The sequence below is a fragment of the Nannospalax galili genome, unplaced genomic scaffold (genome assembly GCF_000622305.1).
Source record: "Nannospalax galili isolate Female #2095 unplaced genomic scaffold, S.galili_v1.0 scaffold2271, whole genome shotgun sequence".
NCBI lineage: Eukaryota > Metazoa > Chordata > Mammalia > Rodentia > Spalacidae > Nannospalax > Nannospalax galili.
The window spans coordinates 534,351-552,962 of record NW_008329329.1 but is presented as its reverse complement, the minus strand read 5'-3'; the positions used below and the strand labels follow the sequence as shown (position 1 = coordinate 552,962).

At 44.3% G+C, this 18,612-nt stretch overlaps 1 protein-coding gene across 2 annotated transcripts in view; it reads left to right on the top strand.

The window, feature by feature from the left end:
- Positions 1-18,612, top strand: part of Agpat4 (1-acylglycerol-3-phosphate O-acyltransferase 4) — a 126,792-nt gene that overhangs the window by 24,315 nt on the left and 83,865 nt on the right. Inside the window, exon 2 of one of the 2 annotated variants that reach the window (XM_008836720.3) lies at positions 8,464-8,727. In XM_008836720.3, the coding sequence (XP_008834942.1) occupies positions 8,550-8,727 (178 nt within the window). In that variant the 5' untranslated portion in view covers positions 8,464-8,549. Of the gene's footprint in view, positions 1-8,463; positions 8,728-18,612 lie in introns of those variants that run through there. The other variant, XM_029565240.1, reaches the window with a different exon arrangement.

Genomic DNA, 18,612 nt, shown 5'->3' with positions numbered 1-18,612 from the left:
TACACCTGCCCTCTGTTTAATGTTGTTCTTTAGGTGGCTAGCCAAATCACAGTTTCTTCATCTACAGTCTGAGGATGACCCTCCCAGTTGGGTTTCTGTGACACTTAATGAGAAAAGTGTATGTAACACATTTGTTGCACCAATCCACCTACACTGTTTACCTCTCAGAAAACCTGGAAAGCCTAACTGTAAGTCCTTTCCAGAAGTGAAGGCTACAGAGGCCTAGAGAATACTTTGTTTCCTTCACCTGGTGTGTGGCTCACACCTGTAATTCCAGCATAGGGGAGGCCAAGGTGGGAAGATTACCCTGAATTTGAAGCCAGTCTGGGGCTACTCAGTGAGTTCCAGGCCAGCCTGGGCTACAGTGTGAGATGAGACCTCCATCTTCAAAAAACAAAAGAAATGGGTCAGTGAGGTGAGGTGGCTCAGCAGGTGAAAGTGCAGGCCTGATGCCCTGAACTCATGTAAAGGTGGAGGGAGAGCTGCCTCCACAAAGTTCTCCTGTGACTGCCACATGCATACATGACATAAGTGTTCTCTGTCTCTCACACACACACACACGCGCACATTAATAATAAAGAAAATCTCTGTCTCTTTTTCTCCTAATGGAAGATTACTTCAGTTATCTGTTTTCTCTTTCTCATTTCCCTGTATATAAAAACTCTTTAGAATTTGTTTTTCTCTTGTAAGCTACTCAGAATAAACTATTAAGTATGAACATAGAAACACCAGTTTCTTTGTCTTACATTTTTATCATCTGACAGTCAGATCCCAGACAGGGATGAAGGGCTATTCATTACAGATGGAATGGAGTACAGTGTGATTTATGGGCTCCAGAGTTTGACTTATTTTAATGGACATCATGTACCATACAGAGGTCTTGGACAGAGTCCTGGCCTATAAAAATTTTAAATAAGTTCATTTTACATAAGCTTCTGCCAAACCATTAGGTGATGATGATTTTTTTAACTGGGGAATATTTTTGTTTGAGATGTCCTAGTGACGGTTAAATTCAGTCTAGAATTACGTTGTCTCTGTTTTTGTTTTAGGCTTGGGCCAACATTACAGTGAGGAATCTGAAACTTGAACTTAGCCTGTTTGTCAGGACCATGTGCTAAGTGACTTGCTCCGGGTTCCACAGATCCCTTTTTGTCTTTGTGGAGAATTGACTAAATTCATCCAATGTGAAGCAGAGTCAGTGATCTGAATGCTCTATGCCCAGAACGTCACCTCACTCATTCTTCTCACTCCCGTCCCCACTGTCCCTGACTGTCCTCTACCCTATGGACCAGAAATATTGGCCCAGAAACTGAATTTGCCAACTGTCCCCTGTTTGACTGCTGCTGTCCTTGCCAGTTCCTGAAGTTATCTTTTACTCATCTGGTCACTTTTGTCGCTTTGAGGGCCTTCTCTGCAGATTTGTGTTAGGGAAGCCTTCACCTAGCCAGCCTACGTCTTCCTAAGGATAAAGATGGTGAGGCATAGTCTTGGACCAGGACCAGGCTCCAGGCTCCAGGCAGGTTGGCTTTGCATAACTGTGGTATGTATGTGTGTGGGATGTGCGCACGTGTGCAATATGTATGACTTGTGTCCATGTAGATATGTGTATGTGTGTTCGGTGTGTGCACCTGTGTAGTATGTGAGTCTGTATAGATGTGCGGTATATGTGTGTATGCACAGAGATGCCTGTTATTGACATTCCAACTAGGCCTCATGTTCTTTCCCTACTTGATTTTAGAATTGTGATTCTCTCTGAATCATTTTACACTCTTTGATACTTAATATCATAATGAAAGTTTATTCTTTTCAGTAAAGATCTATTATAGTGACAGTTAATTTTCTCCTTGAGATGGATTGCTCTTAGTTTGATAGTTGGTATGAAGATGTTTAGGACCCTGTGCTGTGCTGAATTGCTTCCTAAGACCGGAATAGGTTTGTACTTGTGTGGAAATCGTGTGTGAGTCCCACTGTACCTCACTTCCTGCAGAAGGAGTATTATGGTTAAAATGAACAAACTTTGTTTGGAAGTAAGAGGAGTTTCAGTCCTTTGCTCTCATTTTTTTTTTTTTTTTTTTTTTTTTTGACGTGCACACTGCTCCGATTGGGTCCAAACCTTCTCAGACGCTTTGTTGGATTGTTTAAGTTTGAATGCTGGGCTAAGTCAACATGAATTCCTTAGCAATTCTTAGGTGAACCTCTTTGGAAGACAGAAGGAAGTTTTGCCTCTCCTACAAATCTTGCCTGGTTGGGTGTTATAATGTGCATGAAAAATAAAAGTTTTTCAAGTTTTTAAAATGAAGCTGTTGATGGTTAATCCTGGTTTGAACTGGCCTCTTCCTCACGGAGACTGACGTTCAGGGTTATTCCACAGCTGTAGATCCCCAAGTAATAAGAGTGCGTGTTTTAGCTGAGGATCTTATTTGCTGCCTAGCTTAATGCTTTGAGCTGACTGCCCTGCCCCTATTTAGAGAAGAGTGCAGTTCAAACTCTCCTGGGTGGATTCTGCATCTTCTTTAATTTGTCCATTTCCACTAACATAGGCTGGACAACAAAGGGAACCGTTTGCTTTACCATCTGTAACTACATGAAGAGTCCAAAGGGTCTATGTGCATGTGCATGTATGTGTGTGTACAGCTCAGTGCCTTAGGTTCCATGTGAGATGCATTCCCCGTGTGATCCAGCATTGGTGTGTGCTGCTTTGCGCTTTAGTGTACAATTATCATCTGATGTGGGAGGTGAAATGACGAGTTTTTGAGTTGTATCAACTCCCATCCCAAGTCTCTGGCAGAAAGCAGAGGTGAGCCTGGAAATGTGGGGGATGGGCACCTTAAGAGCCGCCTGAGGAGACAACAGCATCTAGACTGCCAGCGAGAAGGAAGTCTCCATCCGGAGCTCCAGCTCCTGCAGAAATGCCACAGTAATGTGTCTTAGCTGCTCCTTCACCATCTCACTTTCCTGCAAGTGAGAGACCTTCCTTGCTGCAGACATTGTGCAAGCGTCTCAGACATTGTTCTCCTCGGTCCTCACAACCACCCAGCAAGGATGGTTCCATTGTGATTTCACAGATGGGAACTTCCAGAGTGTGACGTGGCCGAGCCTGGATTTGAGTCCTAGCTGTCCAGCTCAGGGATGGGCCCATGGCTCCCTGACCTCTCACCATCATGCCTCGGTGCCCCATGCACACTGTGGGGTCAGAGCTGCCATTGACCCCTGCCCCTTCACATTCCAGAATGTCTCTTGTCACTGACTGGTGGATGATCACTCATTTCTTCTGTGTTTTAGCAATATACCCTTTCTCCCTCACAGACATGCAGGTGTCTCCCCCTCACCCTGTGTGCTGAACTCAGTCACACCAGACTTCCAGGAGCTGGGACAGGGGTTCCTCCAGCTCTGTGTCTATGGAAGCAGGTCTCGTTTTTATGGCAGACAAGAAGAGTAAAACACAGCTAAGAAGAGCTAAGCCCTAACTCTTCCACCATAGCTTAGCCACTCTTAATGGATGGCTGTGGAAGGAGCAGAGAGGCAAACTCATTCCATCTATCCATCCATCCATCCATCCATCCATCCATCCATCCATCTATCCATCTATCCATCCATCCATCTATCCATCCATCATCCATCCATCCATCCATCCATTCATCCACCTATCCATCCATCCATCCATTCATCTATCCATTCATCCATCTATCCATCTATCCATCATCTATCCATCTATCATCCATCTATCCATTATCCATCCATCCATCCATCCATCCATCATCCATCCATCCATCATCCATCCATCCATCATCCATCCATCCATCATTCATCCATCTATCCATCCATCCATCTATCCATCATCCATCCATCCATCTATCCATCCATCCATCATCCATCATCCATCCATCATCCATCCATCCATCCATCTATCCATCTATCCATCCATCCATTCATCCATCATCCATCTATCACCCATCCATCCATCCATCTATCCATCCATCCATCCATTGTCCATTCATCCATCCATCCATCCATCATCCATCCATCCATCCATCTATTCATCCATCCATCCATCTATTCATCCATCCATCATCCATCCATTCATCCATCATCCATCCATCCATCCACCCATCCATCTATCATCTCTATTGTCTATCTCTCAGTCATCTATTAATCATAAATCTGCCATCTATTAATCATGTATTACCTATTATCTGTCATCTATCATCTGTCATTTATCAATCACACACCTATCATTTACCTATCATCTATCATCTATAAATCTATCATGTATAATCATCTATGATCTATCAATCTATCCTATCACTTATTAATCGTATCTTTCTATCCATTTATTGTCTATCATCTTTCTGTATCCTCTTTGTATCTGTCATTTATCTATGTATCTATCAATCATCTATTTCTATTTATCAATCTATCTTCTTTCTATTTATCATCAATCAATCATCTATCATATATCTTTCTATTTATCATCAATCAATCATCTATCTATCTACCATCTATCTATCTGTCCCCTTCCTCACAACTTCCTCATGTTGATTTCACAGATGAAGAATTCAAGACTGAGGAATTTCAGCACCTGTCACCTTGATGGTCACACATCTCTTTATTCACACATATAGAACACGGCAGCAGCTTCATAGTTAACGTGTTGATTTACAAACTGCTCATATGTTCTCATAAATAGGATAAAATTCTTTGCCATATCCTTGCCTCGTATAACAGTGCACTACTAAAGAGGGTTTGCTGGAAAGATTTTCCACATAATGTTCTAGGTCCTTCTAGACTGGGAGAAAACTAGCTAAAGCATTTTAAAGTGTTTTCTCTCTATTTTCATCTCTGCTCAGATATTTACTCCATCTTTTCTCAGCTTCACATGAAACTGGCTAATTGCCATGTTACGAAAGAACATTCTTCTTTATCCAAGATGGGAAGTCCAGGCCTCCTAAACTTCTGTCTACCATAAACTTAAGACATATACCTTTTCCCACTGGATACTTGTCTAAACGCCCCCCCTCTCTCTCTCTCGTGCACACAAGCGCTCTTATCAACCCTAAGACTGAAGTCAGTGAAATGATTTAACAACCCAGAGCATCTTCTGGTGACTCTTTGACTTTGTTGCTTTGGCATATAAGTGATAATCTTTGCATTAGTCCATTTTCTGTTGCTATAGCCAAATACCAGAAGCTGGATAATGTATCATGAAGACTTTTATTTAGCTTACAGATCTGGAGGTTCCAGAAGACATGGCCTACTTCTACTTGGCTTTGACAGTGGCTGTAACAAGATAGGAAACCAGAGAGTGAGAACTGACTCACTGCATGAGATCCAAATTAATCTCTTCCAAGGGAAATGGCCTAGTGACCTAACCACCTTCCACTAGACCCCACCTCTTAAAGGTTCCAGTACCCAAGCACTGCCACACTGAGGACCAAGCTTCTAGAACAAGAATCTTTGATGGTCAAATCACATCCAGGCTGTGGAAATCGACTTGGATTTCACAAGACCAAAAGCCCTATTTTGATTAAAATGTGGTAGCCCTTTTTCACAGATCACAGATAGAGCTGAGCTTTCAATCCAGGCTCCCAAGTGAACCCTGAAGTCTGTGTCCCCCACTACACTGTTAACCCCGAAGTCTGTGCTCACCACCACACTGCTGCACACTCACACACATGAGGACGTATTTAGAAGTTAACAAAAGCCAAAGATACTAAGGCCTCTCTGTCTGACTTCTCTTGTGTGACCCCCTTTAACAGCATCAACACTGTGTTAGACCCCAGTTAGTGGGGCAGTAGAGAAGGTTTACCCAAGTGCATGATGGTCCTTGAAATTTAACTACAGAAAAAGAAAACTTAATTCTTCTTTCTCATAGTCTAACGTTGAATGGGTGCCAGGGAAGGCAATGTTTAACCCGTTCATGGCAAATACCAGCTGACTTTCTTGTCTGCGTGTCCAATCAGCAAAGCAAAGGAGTTGTCAGTTGTTTTACAGACACTAGACCCCTGGAACCCAGGGAGGAATTAAGCTTCTGACCAGGCTGTCTTGAAGTTATTTGTGGTTAATGAAGGAACCATTTCATGAGCACGCAACATCAAATTATAATACTGTCTCCAGTGTAAGTCACCCTGGTTATGTGACCACCAAAGTCCAATGCAAGGGGAATGAGCTGCCAGCCCTGTGCTTGTTCCTTGGAGAGAGACACGGGGTTTGTTGAAGCTATAGAGGGAGTTTCACAGGCAGCAATTGCCTGGGGGTGAAGTGTGGGAAGGACTGAGATGTGACGACTCCTTCCTTCACGGAGCCCTAGCAGAGCTAGAGCACAGAGGAGGCAAAGTTGACTGCTGGGAGATCAGGCCGACTCTGCTGGTCCATATCTCCACTCTCAGGAAGCTGTACAAATAGCGCAGGGTTGCACGGACCTCCCCACGCTCCTGAGCAAGTGCCAACACACCTTGTGCCCTTCTTCACTGCTGAGAGCATCTTCAAGCCAGCCCAGGAGAGCCAGGAGTGAGTCCTATCTTCCCACTCTGAGGGTATTTTGTGGCTAGGAACCTCGCTGCAGGCCATTCCGCCTTTTGCCCTCTGGGTTACTTCTGAGCTGCTCTGCAGAGTAGAATTGTAAGACTCCCTCTCACAGCCCACAAGCAGAAACGCCTGGACAGGTGCAAGACAGGGAGCTTGGAGTTAAGGCGGAGCACCAAGATCAGCTATCAATTGCTGTAACCGGATAAACCTCCCCGGCCTAGGAGTGGCTTCTGTTTCTTGCTCTGGAAAGTGGAATCCTCATACTCAACTCAGGGCTGGGGATGTAAAGTTGTTCAACTGCTTGCCTAGCATATATGAAACCCTAGGTTTGATCCCCAGTACTGCATAAACTCAGTATAGGAAGTGGAAACAGGAGGAGCAGGAGTCCAAGGTCATTCTTGGCTACATAGTGAGTTTAAAGCCAGTCCTATATGAGATACTGTCTCAAGAACCAAAATAAAACAAAAACCTCAACCTGTGGAATTCATGGGAGTCTTGAATGAGCTAATACATTATGAAACTATTATACAATGTCATTTATTTTTTAGATTCAATAAAGATTGTATCAAACCTAGCATCTGTCAACTTCTACTGTGAGGAAGTTGGTCCTAAAGCTTGAGTTCTGCTTGTTGTAATCGGCAACCATCTTGGCTCCCAGAAGGGAGCCTGCTTATCAGTGCTCACAAAAACTGTCTCCACCCTCTCCTCCAGGGCTCTGTCTGCCAAACTGTGAAGTCATTTTATTCTTTATTTCATATCTGAAGACTGATTAATGGTGTTGTGAGTCTGGCCTCTCTGTACAGGCTGGGTTTGTTTCTGATGCTGCAGCTCTTCCAGGGTGTGCGTGGACCTGGGGTGCTGGTGGGGTGCTGTGGGGTTCTGTTGGGGTGTGCGTGGACCTGGGGTACTTGTGGGGTGCTGTGGGTTTCTGTTGGGGTGCACGTGGACCTGGGGTGCTGTGGGGTGCTGTTGGGATGTGCGTGGACCTGGGGTGCTGTTGGGGTGCTGTGGGGTGCTGTTGGGATGTGCGTGGACCTGGGGTGCTGTTGAGGTGCTGTGGGGTGCTGTGGGGTTTTGTTGGGGTGTGCGTGGACCTGGGGTACTTGTGGGGTGCTGTGGGTTTCTGTTGGGGTGTGCATGGACCTGGGGTACTATTGGGGTGCTCTGGGTGCCTTCCTTGCTTTCGTCCTTTTTGTTTACTGATGATCTGCAAACTTCAGCCTTTGACTACCTGCGTGAAATCCTTCTACAAGCATTAAAAAAGAATGGGGTTACAATCATGTACAGAGGATGGTCCTAAGGTGCTTGGGAATAGATGAAGAGCCTGACAATCCTGGTGAGGATGGCAGATCACTTACTGGCAGATTGAATGTCAAGTGTGGGAAATTGGAACTAATATAGGGTACTTGAGGGTAGAGCCAAGCCCAGCTGTGACCCTCTAATGCCACCCAAGATGTAGTTCAGGGAAGTCCAGCCTGTGGGGAGTAGTGAGTCGACATCATAAGAGAAACAAGAATGGGGCTGGTGGGGAGGTGGGGACCATGCAGCCTGAGGGAAGGCCCTGAGCTGGAGCTGCATGTGAGGACCATGGCCCAGGGGCCACAGCAGGGTGGCTTTGTGCCACCTAGATACCACTTAGATGGGAACCTGGGTGACCTCAGTCCAGTTGCTTCACCTCCCTAGATATTTCCTCACCTATAGTAATGGTACCAACTGCAGAGACTGCTGGAGAGTTAAAGGGAAGATTGTGCTACAAGGGCCTAGTGTGTGCCCAGCTGGAAGTAAGCTCTGTACCGGTGTCTGCTAAGTAAAACTAAATCAACACATGTACCAGGTGTTTAACCTCACGCATACATGTTTTTTCTTCTAAGAGCATTTTTTCCTACTATAAAGCACACCATATTTTTGCTAATGCATAACATTTGTGTGTGTTTTCAGACACTTTCCTGAGCCCTGGATATTTCTTCCTTCTGGAAATATTCCATTTCAAGTGTTTGCTTATTTCCGAGAAACACCTGCACGTCATGGACCTCGTAGGGCTGTTCAAGTCTCAGTTTCTGTGTCACCTGGTCTTCTGCTACGTGTTTATGGCCTCTGGGCTCATCGTCAACGCCATCCAGCTCTGCACGCTGGTCCTCTGGCCCATCAACAAGCAACTCTTCCGCAAGATCAATGGCAGACTGTGCTACTGCATCTCCAGCCGTAAGACCACCGTTCATGTTTGCTTTCCTACCTGCCAACGTGTGTGGGTCAGCCGCTGGTTCCTGACCTGAGTTCGCGGAGCTGCTTTGTGTTTGACCCTTGTTTGCTTTAGATCCGAAATGTCCGTTTTGTCCCCAGTCTTCAACAATCATTTTGAGAATGAGAAATGCTAATAGTATAAAACTGAGCCTCCACGAAGCCCATTCCGGGAACAGTAAATAGTGTTCTATCATGGCCTCTCCAGTTCTCTTCAGAAGCCAGCACTGTTTGTGATTTCATAGCTTGACAGAAATAGTATTCATCTGTGACTTGTGTGTACCCATGTGCAGTCGACCCTTTTCGTCTGTATGTAGATACACAGTGCACATATATTTTGGTTTGGTTTGGTTTGCAGTGCTGGGGATCGAGTACAAATTATATATATATATATATATGTAACATTTTATTTATTTTATGTGTATGCATGTATTGCCTGCATCTGGGCAAGTGCATCTGGGTCATGCAATGCCTGTGGAGGACAGAAGACGCTGTGGGATCCTCTGGAACTGGAGTTTACAGACAGTTGTTAGCTGCCATGTGGGTGCTGGGATTCAAACCTGGGTCTTCTGCAACAACAATCAGTGTTCTTAACCACTGAGCCATCTCTCCAGCCCCAGTACACGTATATTTTAAAAGCGAAGTGGCAATCACCAGGTGTGGTGGCACACAACTTTAATCCCAGCACTCAGGAGGTAGAAGCAGGCAGATCTTTGTGAGCTCAAGGTCAGCTTGGTCTATGTAGTGAGTTCTAGGCCAGCCAGGACTACTTAATGAGAGACGCTGTGTCACAAACAAAAACACACACCAACAAAGAACATCCACTAAATGACAATATACCATATAGTTTTCTTCCTTTTGTTTCTTTTAACTTATTTGTGATCATTGTAAATTCATGTGGCATTGTAAGAGGCAATGCACTGGGTCCCCAAATACCCTACGGGATGACATAATGGGGGTCACCAGTGGATATGACTCTACACCTGAGTCCCCTATACTAGCACCATTTACTGGATCTTAGATAACTGGGCTACAGAATTCCAGCCAGGAAATGGACATTTATATAATCCAGCATCCATACTTTGCTTCTCCACTTTTACAAGAGAGAGTGAAAGAGAGCAAGAGAGAGAGAAAGAATAAGGAACAGCTCTAAACATAGCTATTTTGTCTGGCTTGAGCCTCGGTAAACAAAAGCAATGTATCAGTGTATCTGGACATCTTAAGATGAGACTTGCTGTTGCTGTTGATTAATGTTAAGCTTATAATTCTCAATAGCACATATATATATGTATATGTATATATATCTCTTTGAAAATATTTTTTAAAATATGACCACTTTCAAACTAAGCATTTTGGAGTCTCTTTAGCCTTATATTATGACCAAGAATACAAAATTATTATCTTTCTGAAACTTAGGAAAAAAGCAATGAAATTTGAACTTGAATTTGCTTCCTAAAACAGTAAGGACTTTATAACTGAATCTCTTTTGGGGCAGGGCACTGCTGTGTATTTCAGGCCGACTTTGGCAATCCTTCTGCCTCTGTTTCCTGAAAGTTAGGATTCCCAGGCATGTGCCACCACCCAGCTCTATATTTTTGATTTTTTTTTATAAATTCTTTTTTTTAATATTTTATTTATGTGAATGCATATATTGCCTGCATATAGGTAAGTGCACCCATGTCGTGCAATGCCTGCAGAAGACAGAAGAGGCTGTCAGATCCCCTGGAACTAGAGTTACGGAGAGGACAGTTGTTAGCTGCCATGTGGGTGCTAGGGTTCAAACCCGGGTCTTCTGCAAGAACACCCAGTGTTCTTAACCACTGAGCCTTTTCTCCAGCCCCTACATTTTTGATTTTTAATTGACAGATATGAACATATATATGTATATACATTTACACTACTGTGTGATACTTGATACATGCATACAAAGCAAAGTAATTGGTATATCCACCATCTCACATACTTAACACTCCTTTGTTCTGGGAACATTTTAAAATCTCTACACACTATAATCACTCAGTATACAATTCATTTTCATCATGGTTTTCTTACTGTGCTGTTGAACATTAGCAATTATTCCATCTCTCCAACTACACCCATGTGTAGAAGCTTTTAGGTTTGATGCAAACCCATTTGTCAAATGCTGCTTTGAAATGTCTGTTTTGGGGGATTATATCTTTTTTTTTTTTTTTTTTTGGTCTTTTTGCGACAGGGTCTCACTTTGTAGACCAGGCTGGCCTCATACTCAGAGATCTGCCTGCCTGTGCCTCCCAAGTGCTGGGATTAAAGGCGTGCCCCACCACTCCCAGCTCAGGGGGATTTAAGAATTCCTTGCATTGAGACCTACATTAAAGAGGGTTCCTCTTTGTTTTATTCTAATAATTTAGTTCCAGGTCTTACGTTTAAGTCTTTGATCCATGTTGAGTGGATTTTTGTATGCGCTGAGAGCCATGGCTCTGGTTCCATTCATGCAGATGGACATCCACTTTCCCGGCATTGCTTAGCCAGATCACTGTCTTTTTTCCAGTGCATCCCTTTATTGCTTTTGTTGGCTATAAATACATAGACTCATTTTGGGGTTTCCCATTCTGTTCCATTGATGTATTTATTTTATGCCAATACCATGTTGGTTTAGTTCCAATAATTTTGCAGTATGTTTGAAGTCAGGTATTGCTGTGCCCTAGACTTTGTTCCTTTGTTCACAGTTGGTTTGGCTAGTGAAAGTCTCCTGTGGTTCCATATAAATTTTAGCAGTGTTTTGGTTTGTTTTTCTATTTCTGTAAAGAATGTCAGTGGTATTTGTTAGGAGTTACATTGAATCTGTAGATTCACTTTGAGTAGAATGAACATTTTAATATTCTTTCATGAGCAGGGGATGTCTTTGTGTGTGTGTGTGTGTGTGTGTGTGTGTGTTTGTGTGTGTCCTCTTCTCTTTCTTCTGGGTGGTGCTGAGGGTCTCAGGCAGGTCCTGCATCACTGCGTCCCACTCTCAACCCCCCTCTTCAGTGTCTTTTCCAGTGTTTTGTGGTTTTGAAGCAGAGGTCACTCATTTCCTTGGTTAAGTTTGTTCTTAAGTATTCTACTTTTTTGTTATTTTTTTTTTCCAGGAAAAATTTTAATTGAATTTTTGCAATTTTCATATAATGTAGTTTGATGGCATTTAGATCCACCCTCCCCCCGCCCAATTTTATGAACTGGCCCTCTTAACCCCTCAACCATCTCTCCAGCCCCTCATCTACTAATTTTAAGTTTTGATTTGCTCTTGTTTCTCTGTATGGTAAAGTTGTTTATTTGGAATTTTTATTTATTTATTTATTTTTTTTGATGCAGATGCTTATTTCTTAAACTTTTCCTCTTAGTACAGTTTTTGCTTATAAGTTCAATATGTTGTGTTTCTATTTTGTTTCAAGAAAATTTTAAATTTCTTTTGGTTTCTTCATTGATACTTTGATTATTCAAAAGCATGCTACTCTTTAAAAGTTTATTATTACTATTATTATTATTATTATTATTGTATGTGGTTTCTTGTTTCATTGTACTGTGTGCGTTCTCTCATATCTCACTGGATTTCTTTCTGACCCTTATTTTGAATTCTTTTTTTTTTTAAACTTTAAAAAAAATTTTTATTTATGTGTATGCATGTATTGCCTGCATGTAGGTAAGTGCACCCATGTCATGCAATGCCTGTGGAGGACAGAAGAGGCTGTCGGATCCCCTGGGACTGGAGCTAGTAACAGTTGTTAGCTGCCATGTGGGTGCTGAGATTTGAACTCGGGTCTTCTGCAAGAACAACCAGTGTTCTTAGCCACTGAGCCATCTTTCCAGCCCCTTTATTTTGAATTCTTTTAAAGACAATTGCTCACCTTCTTCGTCTTTCTGATCTACTGGTAGAGAGCTACAGTGTTTCTTCAGGCATCATATCCTCCTGCCTTTCATATCCCTGTGTCCCTATTGGCCTTTAATGTCTAGTAGGTCAGTTACTCTGCTGATTTTGCAGGGTGGCTTTCACAGTAGAGGCTTTCTCCCGGCTCTGTCCTAGGGTGGAGTCTGAGCAGCCTACATCCGCTTTGTTTTGAGGTGGGTGCCGTAGTCTAGTGCTGGAGTTGCTTCATCAACTTTAATAATGTTGGCGTGTTAGTGGGTGTCACACTGACCTAGGCTACAGGTTTCTGTGGGATTTCTCTAGGACCTGGGATGAACCATTAGGTGAGACAGGTTCGCTGTTCCATGTACAGCGGGCCTGGCTTTGGGAATGTTAAATGCATGTCCCTGATGTGTAACCAGCAGAGAAGGGAGTATATGAGAGTCATGGGGGGGCCTGGCCACACTAGTGGGCCTGGGCAGGTTTTAATGTATAGGCCTTAACTGTGGAGGCGTCTTTGTAGAGCCTTGGGGGAGGGGGGCGACCTGCCCAGGGCAGGCTTCCTGTCTGCATCCTGGTGGCCCAGTTAGCCCAGCAACTCAGGGAAGATCACTGATGACTTCTGTGGAATGGAGAGTGGGTGGCATTGCCTGACTGCCTCCTAGGTCTCACTGTACATCAAGTTTCTCCTGGAAGGCTGACAGCTGTTCATATGGGTCAAGAGTGGGTGAGTGGAGCCACCTGTCTGCTACCCAGGGGTCTCTGTGGACCAAGGCAACCTCCTGTCTGCTTCCCAGGGTACCCTGCACCCTGAGCCACTCAGAATGGCTGCAGGCTGCTTCCTGTGCTGTGAATGGGTGGCAGGGTCCCATAGCTAGTTTGCAGAGCCAAGCTGGCCCAGTCTTTGGGGACAGCTGCCTGGTTGCTCCACAGAACCCATGATGGGCAGGTCTCAAGATGGTACTTTGTAGCAAAAGCCTGGGTGGGGCAGGGCAGATGCCTGGCGACCCTGTGGAACCATGCATCAGCAGGGCACAGGGCGCAGAGGCTGTGTGCTCCTCAGCCAGTGCTCTAGATGAGGCTACAGTGAGGCTGTTGGCTTCCTGAGCAATCTCTCTTGCTTTAGGGATGATCTCTGGGAGAGACGGGAGGAGAGGGGTTATATGCTGCATGCCCTTCATAAGCCTGCTGTGTGTCCTTGTGCTCTGGCTCTTCCACATCCCAACGGGTCTCCAGTGCTCCACAGCTGTTTGCTTCTTTGCTTTGAGTGATAGAAACACACCAGGCTCTTATTTTGCAAATTTCGAAATACTACGAGGAAAAAACTGATAGGACATCTTCACCCAGGATGCCCCTTACCAATCAGAACTTGAAAATAAATCTGATAGTACTTCTGATATGATGTGAGTAAAAAAATTACCATGTTTGGGACTGGAGAGATGGCTCAGCGGTTAAGCGCACTGGCTGCTCTTACAGAAGACCCAGGTTCGATTCCCAGCACCAACATGGTGGCTAACAACTGTCCGTAAAGCCCTCCTCTGACCTCCATGGGCATCGCACAACATGGTGTACTTCATACGTGCAGGCAATACACTCATACACATAAAATAAAAATGATAAATTTAAAAAAAAAGGAAAAAGGAAAAACGTATCAAAGCAGGGCACGAGGTGGGACCACAGCTGGGAGAGCACAGGAACTGGCGTAATCACGGGAGAGAAGATAGCCAACTGAGGTTAAGCATTCTGTTTTCAAATACTGACACTGCAGCAGGTGGGTTCATCTATATAAAATTAGTTTTCCCAGAGCAACACTGGTTGCATTTTTTATTGAAACCTACATTTACATAATTTGCATAGACCTCAGGAGATTCCGAAATCTGTCAGTTTGCAATTTGAGATCATGCCTGTTTGAGCTTTCATAAGGCCTATCCAAATCTCAGACAGATGGTTTGGTCAATCCTCTCCTTTGGGTTTAAGAAGTCAGAAGTAAGATTCAGGCTCAGAATCCCTGAGAGCACAGTCCATCTTTGCTTTGGTTAGTGGTAAAGACAAAGGTCATGTCAAGGTCATGAGGATATTTTGTTAAGGGCACTATAACCTATTTGTTTCTGATAGAAATCAAAATCTTAATCCCAGCATGTGGAAGGCAGAGGCTGTGGATTCCTGTGGGTTTGAGGCCAGCCAGGGCTACATAGTAAGACCCTGTCTCAAAGAAAAAAAGAAGAGTAGCAAATCCAGAAAGCAAGATGAATTTTTTTAAATCATCACAAATGGGTTGAATTACTCAGAATAAATTCCAATTGAAACAAGAATTAGCTGTTCAAGACAATTGGCATTTCAGGGCAGAGTAAAAGACCTGCAGTCTCAATGCTCTGCAAGGCCTGCAATCCAGGTTCATCTACAGCTCTGTACCTGCTTTTCCAGAGGACACGGTTCATGGGCTCTGGGTCAACGGTTTAGAGACATTCTGCAATAGTGTGAACAGGAGGGGTGAGTTCTCTCCCAAGGAGCCATTATGGCTCCTGGGGAAACAGAATGTGGTAGACATGGCATGATTTATGCTGGGCGTGACTCATGGGTACCATGCAATGAGCCAGTTCCAATTAGGAACCATCTCCAGAGTGCTCTGTGTCTGGTATCTCAGCAGGTGTTAGGAAGCAGAGCTGACTTTTTTTTTTTTTTCCTGCTTGTTTTCCTAGCTCTTTGATTGACAGTTTGTTTTTAAATAAAAAAAATAAATAAAAAAAATAAAATCGCCGGGCGTGGTGGCGTACGCCTTTAATCCCAGCACTTGGGAGGCAGAGGCAGGCGGTATGCCGGGAGATCTAGGCCAGCCTGGTCTTCAAACTGAGTTAAGGTAAGCAGTGGATACAATAGGGCACTGTCTCAAAAAAAGACAAAAAAAAAAAAAAAAATTCCAGAGAAACTTTAGGAAGCTTTCCTGGGCCAGTGATTCCATGGATTGTGGGCTGGGGACCAGCTTGAGCACAGACAGCTGTGTGGTTTGGGTTTGGCTCACCTCTCCTCACCTCTCCCTGTTCTCTCCAAGTTAAGATTAAACACTCTGGCTTGTATCTTCTGGCATGTGAATCACTCAGTGCAGAAAATCAGTAGCATTCAGCAAGCAGACCTGGTCTGAGAAAGGGCAGAATAAATTGTTTCCTGGAGTTGTGGATCCCTGCATCGACCTGGTCCCGGTTCACTGATGAAGCTGTGTCCTCTTCTTCACTCATGTTAAAAATTTGTGGAATTTCTTGTCACACCTAATGAGTCCAGAGCATGAAGGGTCCTGGGCCAAAGACCGTGATATCAGTGACAGACATGGAACACAGAAGGAATACCCTGTCACTACACGATAGATGGAGCAGAGAATGTTGGTCTGGTGGCCTGGACCAACCTTGTGGATGACAATTTGCAAGTAACTAAATCAAGATGGTTGTTTGTTAGGGCGGGTTTTACCCTACTTTACCTTGCTTTGCCTCGACTGAGGGACAGAAAATGCTGTCAGACCAGCTCTGTGAGCTGAGTGAGGAGGGAGCAGATGGAACAAATTTCTTTAAAGTAAAAAAAAGGAAGACAGTTTTAAATGGGGTGGAGATTGTTGGATTTTATGGCCTTTCTACTGAGCAGATTCATCTCTGGGGGATCTGTGCTTTTTAATCCCTAGGGAGGTGCTGGAGAGATGGCTCAGTGGTCAAGAACACTGGCTGCTCTTGCAGAGGACCCAGGTTTGATTCCTAGCACCTACATGGTGGCTAACAACCATCCATAATTCCAGTCCCAGGTGATCTGATGCCTTCTTCTGACCTCCATGGGCATTGTACAACATGAGTGCACTTACATACATGCAGGCAATACACTCATACACATAAAATAAAAATAATAAAATAATCTCTAGAGAAAGGTGAGATTGCTGGTTTGGGGTTTTGGTTTGACTTTTGGTCTTTTGTTTTGGTTTGTATTTTTGAGACAGGGTCTTCCTATAGCCCCAGCTGGCCTAGAACTCACTCACTATGTAGACCAGGCTGGCCTTGATCTTACAGAGATCCACCTGCCTCTGCCTCCTGAGTGCTGGGATTAAAAAGGCATGTGACACCATGTCCAGCTCTCATTTTTGTTTTTTTCCTTAAAAAAACAAAAATAGAAAATGTAGCAGTCTTGATTAACGCCAGTTTTTTTGCTTTGTTTTGCTTTGTTTTTCTCAAAAGGGGTGAGGAGTGAGGCTGAGAGGCCTTTGCTAGGTTGGAAAAGACTAAGGAGATAAAACAGAGATGCTCCCACCCCGAGCCCCAACCTGGCTGCCAAGTTTTCTGTTCCTGCACACAAGTCAGGAAAGTCTGAGTCTCCCTAAATTAGAACTAGGTAGCTCTTGTTTTCAAAGGACTGCTGGATACACAGTTGCAGTTTCTTCCATAGACAAGGCCACACGGTGGTGGGGAGTCAGAATTTGGAGTTCTGGGATGCCAAATAGAACATCCTGTGCAGCTGCTTGAGGGCCCACCGCTGTCCAGCCACAGAAACCTGCAGTCCAAATGACAAGACAGACCACAGTGGCTGGTCAAAGCAGAATCGTATGCTGTGGACAAAATGCTTCCTGAATTGTTTGAAGTCGGGCTGGGGATGTGGCTCAGTTGGTAGAGTGCTTCCCGGGCACGCATGAAGCCCTGGGTTCAATCCTTGGCACCCACACAACATAAATCAGATGTGGTGGCCCATGAGTTCAAGTTTATCCTCAACTACAAAGAGAATCCAAGGGCGGTCTAGGATACATGAGTTTTTTTGTTTTTGTTTTTTTCCTTTTTGTCTTTTTTGAGACAGAGTCTCCTTGTAGCCACAAGTGGCCTGGACCTTGCTATGTAAACCAGGCTGGCCTTGAAATTACAGAGATCCACCTGTCTCTTCCCAAGTGCTGGGACTAGAGGTTTGTACCACCACGCCCGGCTGATATATGAGATCTTGCCTCAAAAATAAATAAGTAAATAGATAAATAATAAATAAAATTTAAGATGAAGTTTAGAACATCCATCTGTGGAATGGGAGAGTGTAGCATCTGGGTAAGTGTCTTTTTCTTCTCATGGTTGGTTATTTCTGCATACATAACTTTTAAAACTCAGCACATTTGAAATAAAGAGAATGGAATAGAATTGACCAAGATTCGCATATTTTTCTGATAGAGGGTTTTGAATTTGTTATTGTCTCATTTGGTCTTCCTAGGTGTTTGTGTCTCTTTTCTCCACCCCAAACCACCCTTCTGGAGGTCACTTGTGTGTGTTCGTGGTCAGGCTGATAGAAAGTGGTTGAGCATGCACAGAGGAGCAAGCTCTGGATATCACTTTCAACACCCTGCATGGGCCCTGCTTGAAACAGTAATGCCTGCTTAAGATGCGCCTCCAGGGGTTGTAGCATGCTGGTAGAAGCCACCTTGCTCCAGTCTGAAGGGGGAGAAAGGTCAGGGCTTGATGCCTTGTCAACATAGCTTCCGCCAGGGGCTGTGAAGACACTGGGTCCCAAGGCGATTATTATGGATAGGGGTTCAAAATGGAAGATGGTAGGAAATGGGCATCAGGTCTGAGGGACGTCAAAAGCCCCTCATGTAGTTTTGAGAGTAGTCCCATCTAATATAGGTGGAGGACTGCTGATGTGTCCCCTCCCCTGGGTGCCGACAGGGTCATCTTATTCTTCATGGCTAGGGCCAGTGGGATAATCTGCAGACCTGACAGGATGAAGCAGCTGCCCATGGCCCGTGGATAAAAATGTGGGACAACTGGAGCTCACGTTTTTGTGCTCCCTGAGTGAGCGGTGGTGGCTGCTGTTTCCATCTGTATCTCTCCCCCACCCCTACTCCCCCTTCGTGTAGCCCCTTCCCCACCCTGAGTCTGGGTGTGGCTGCCAAGGCCCTGCTAGGGTAGCCCCAAGTATGAACTAGGCTCCTCCTTACTGAAAGAACCTGCTTGTGCATTACATTTCAAATAACGAGGCAAATTGCA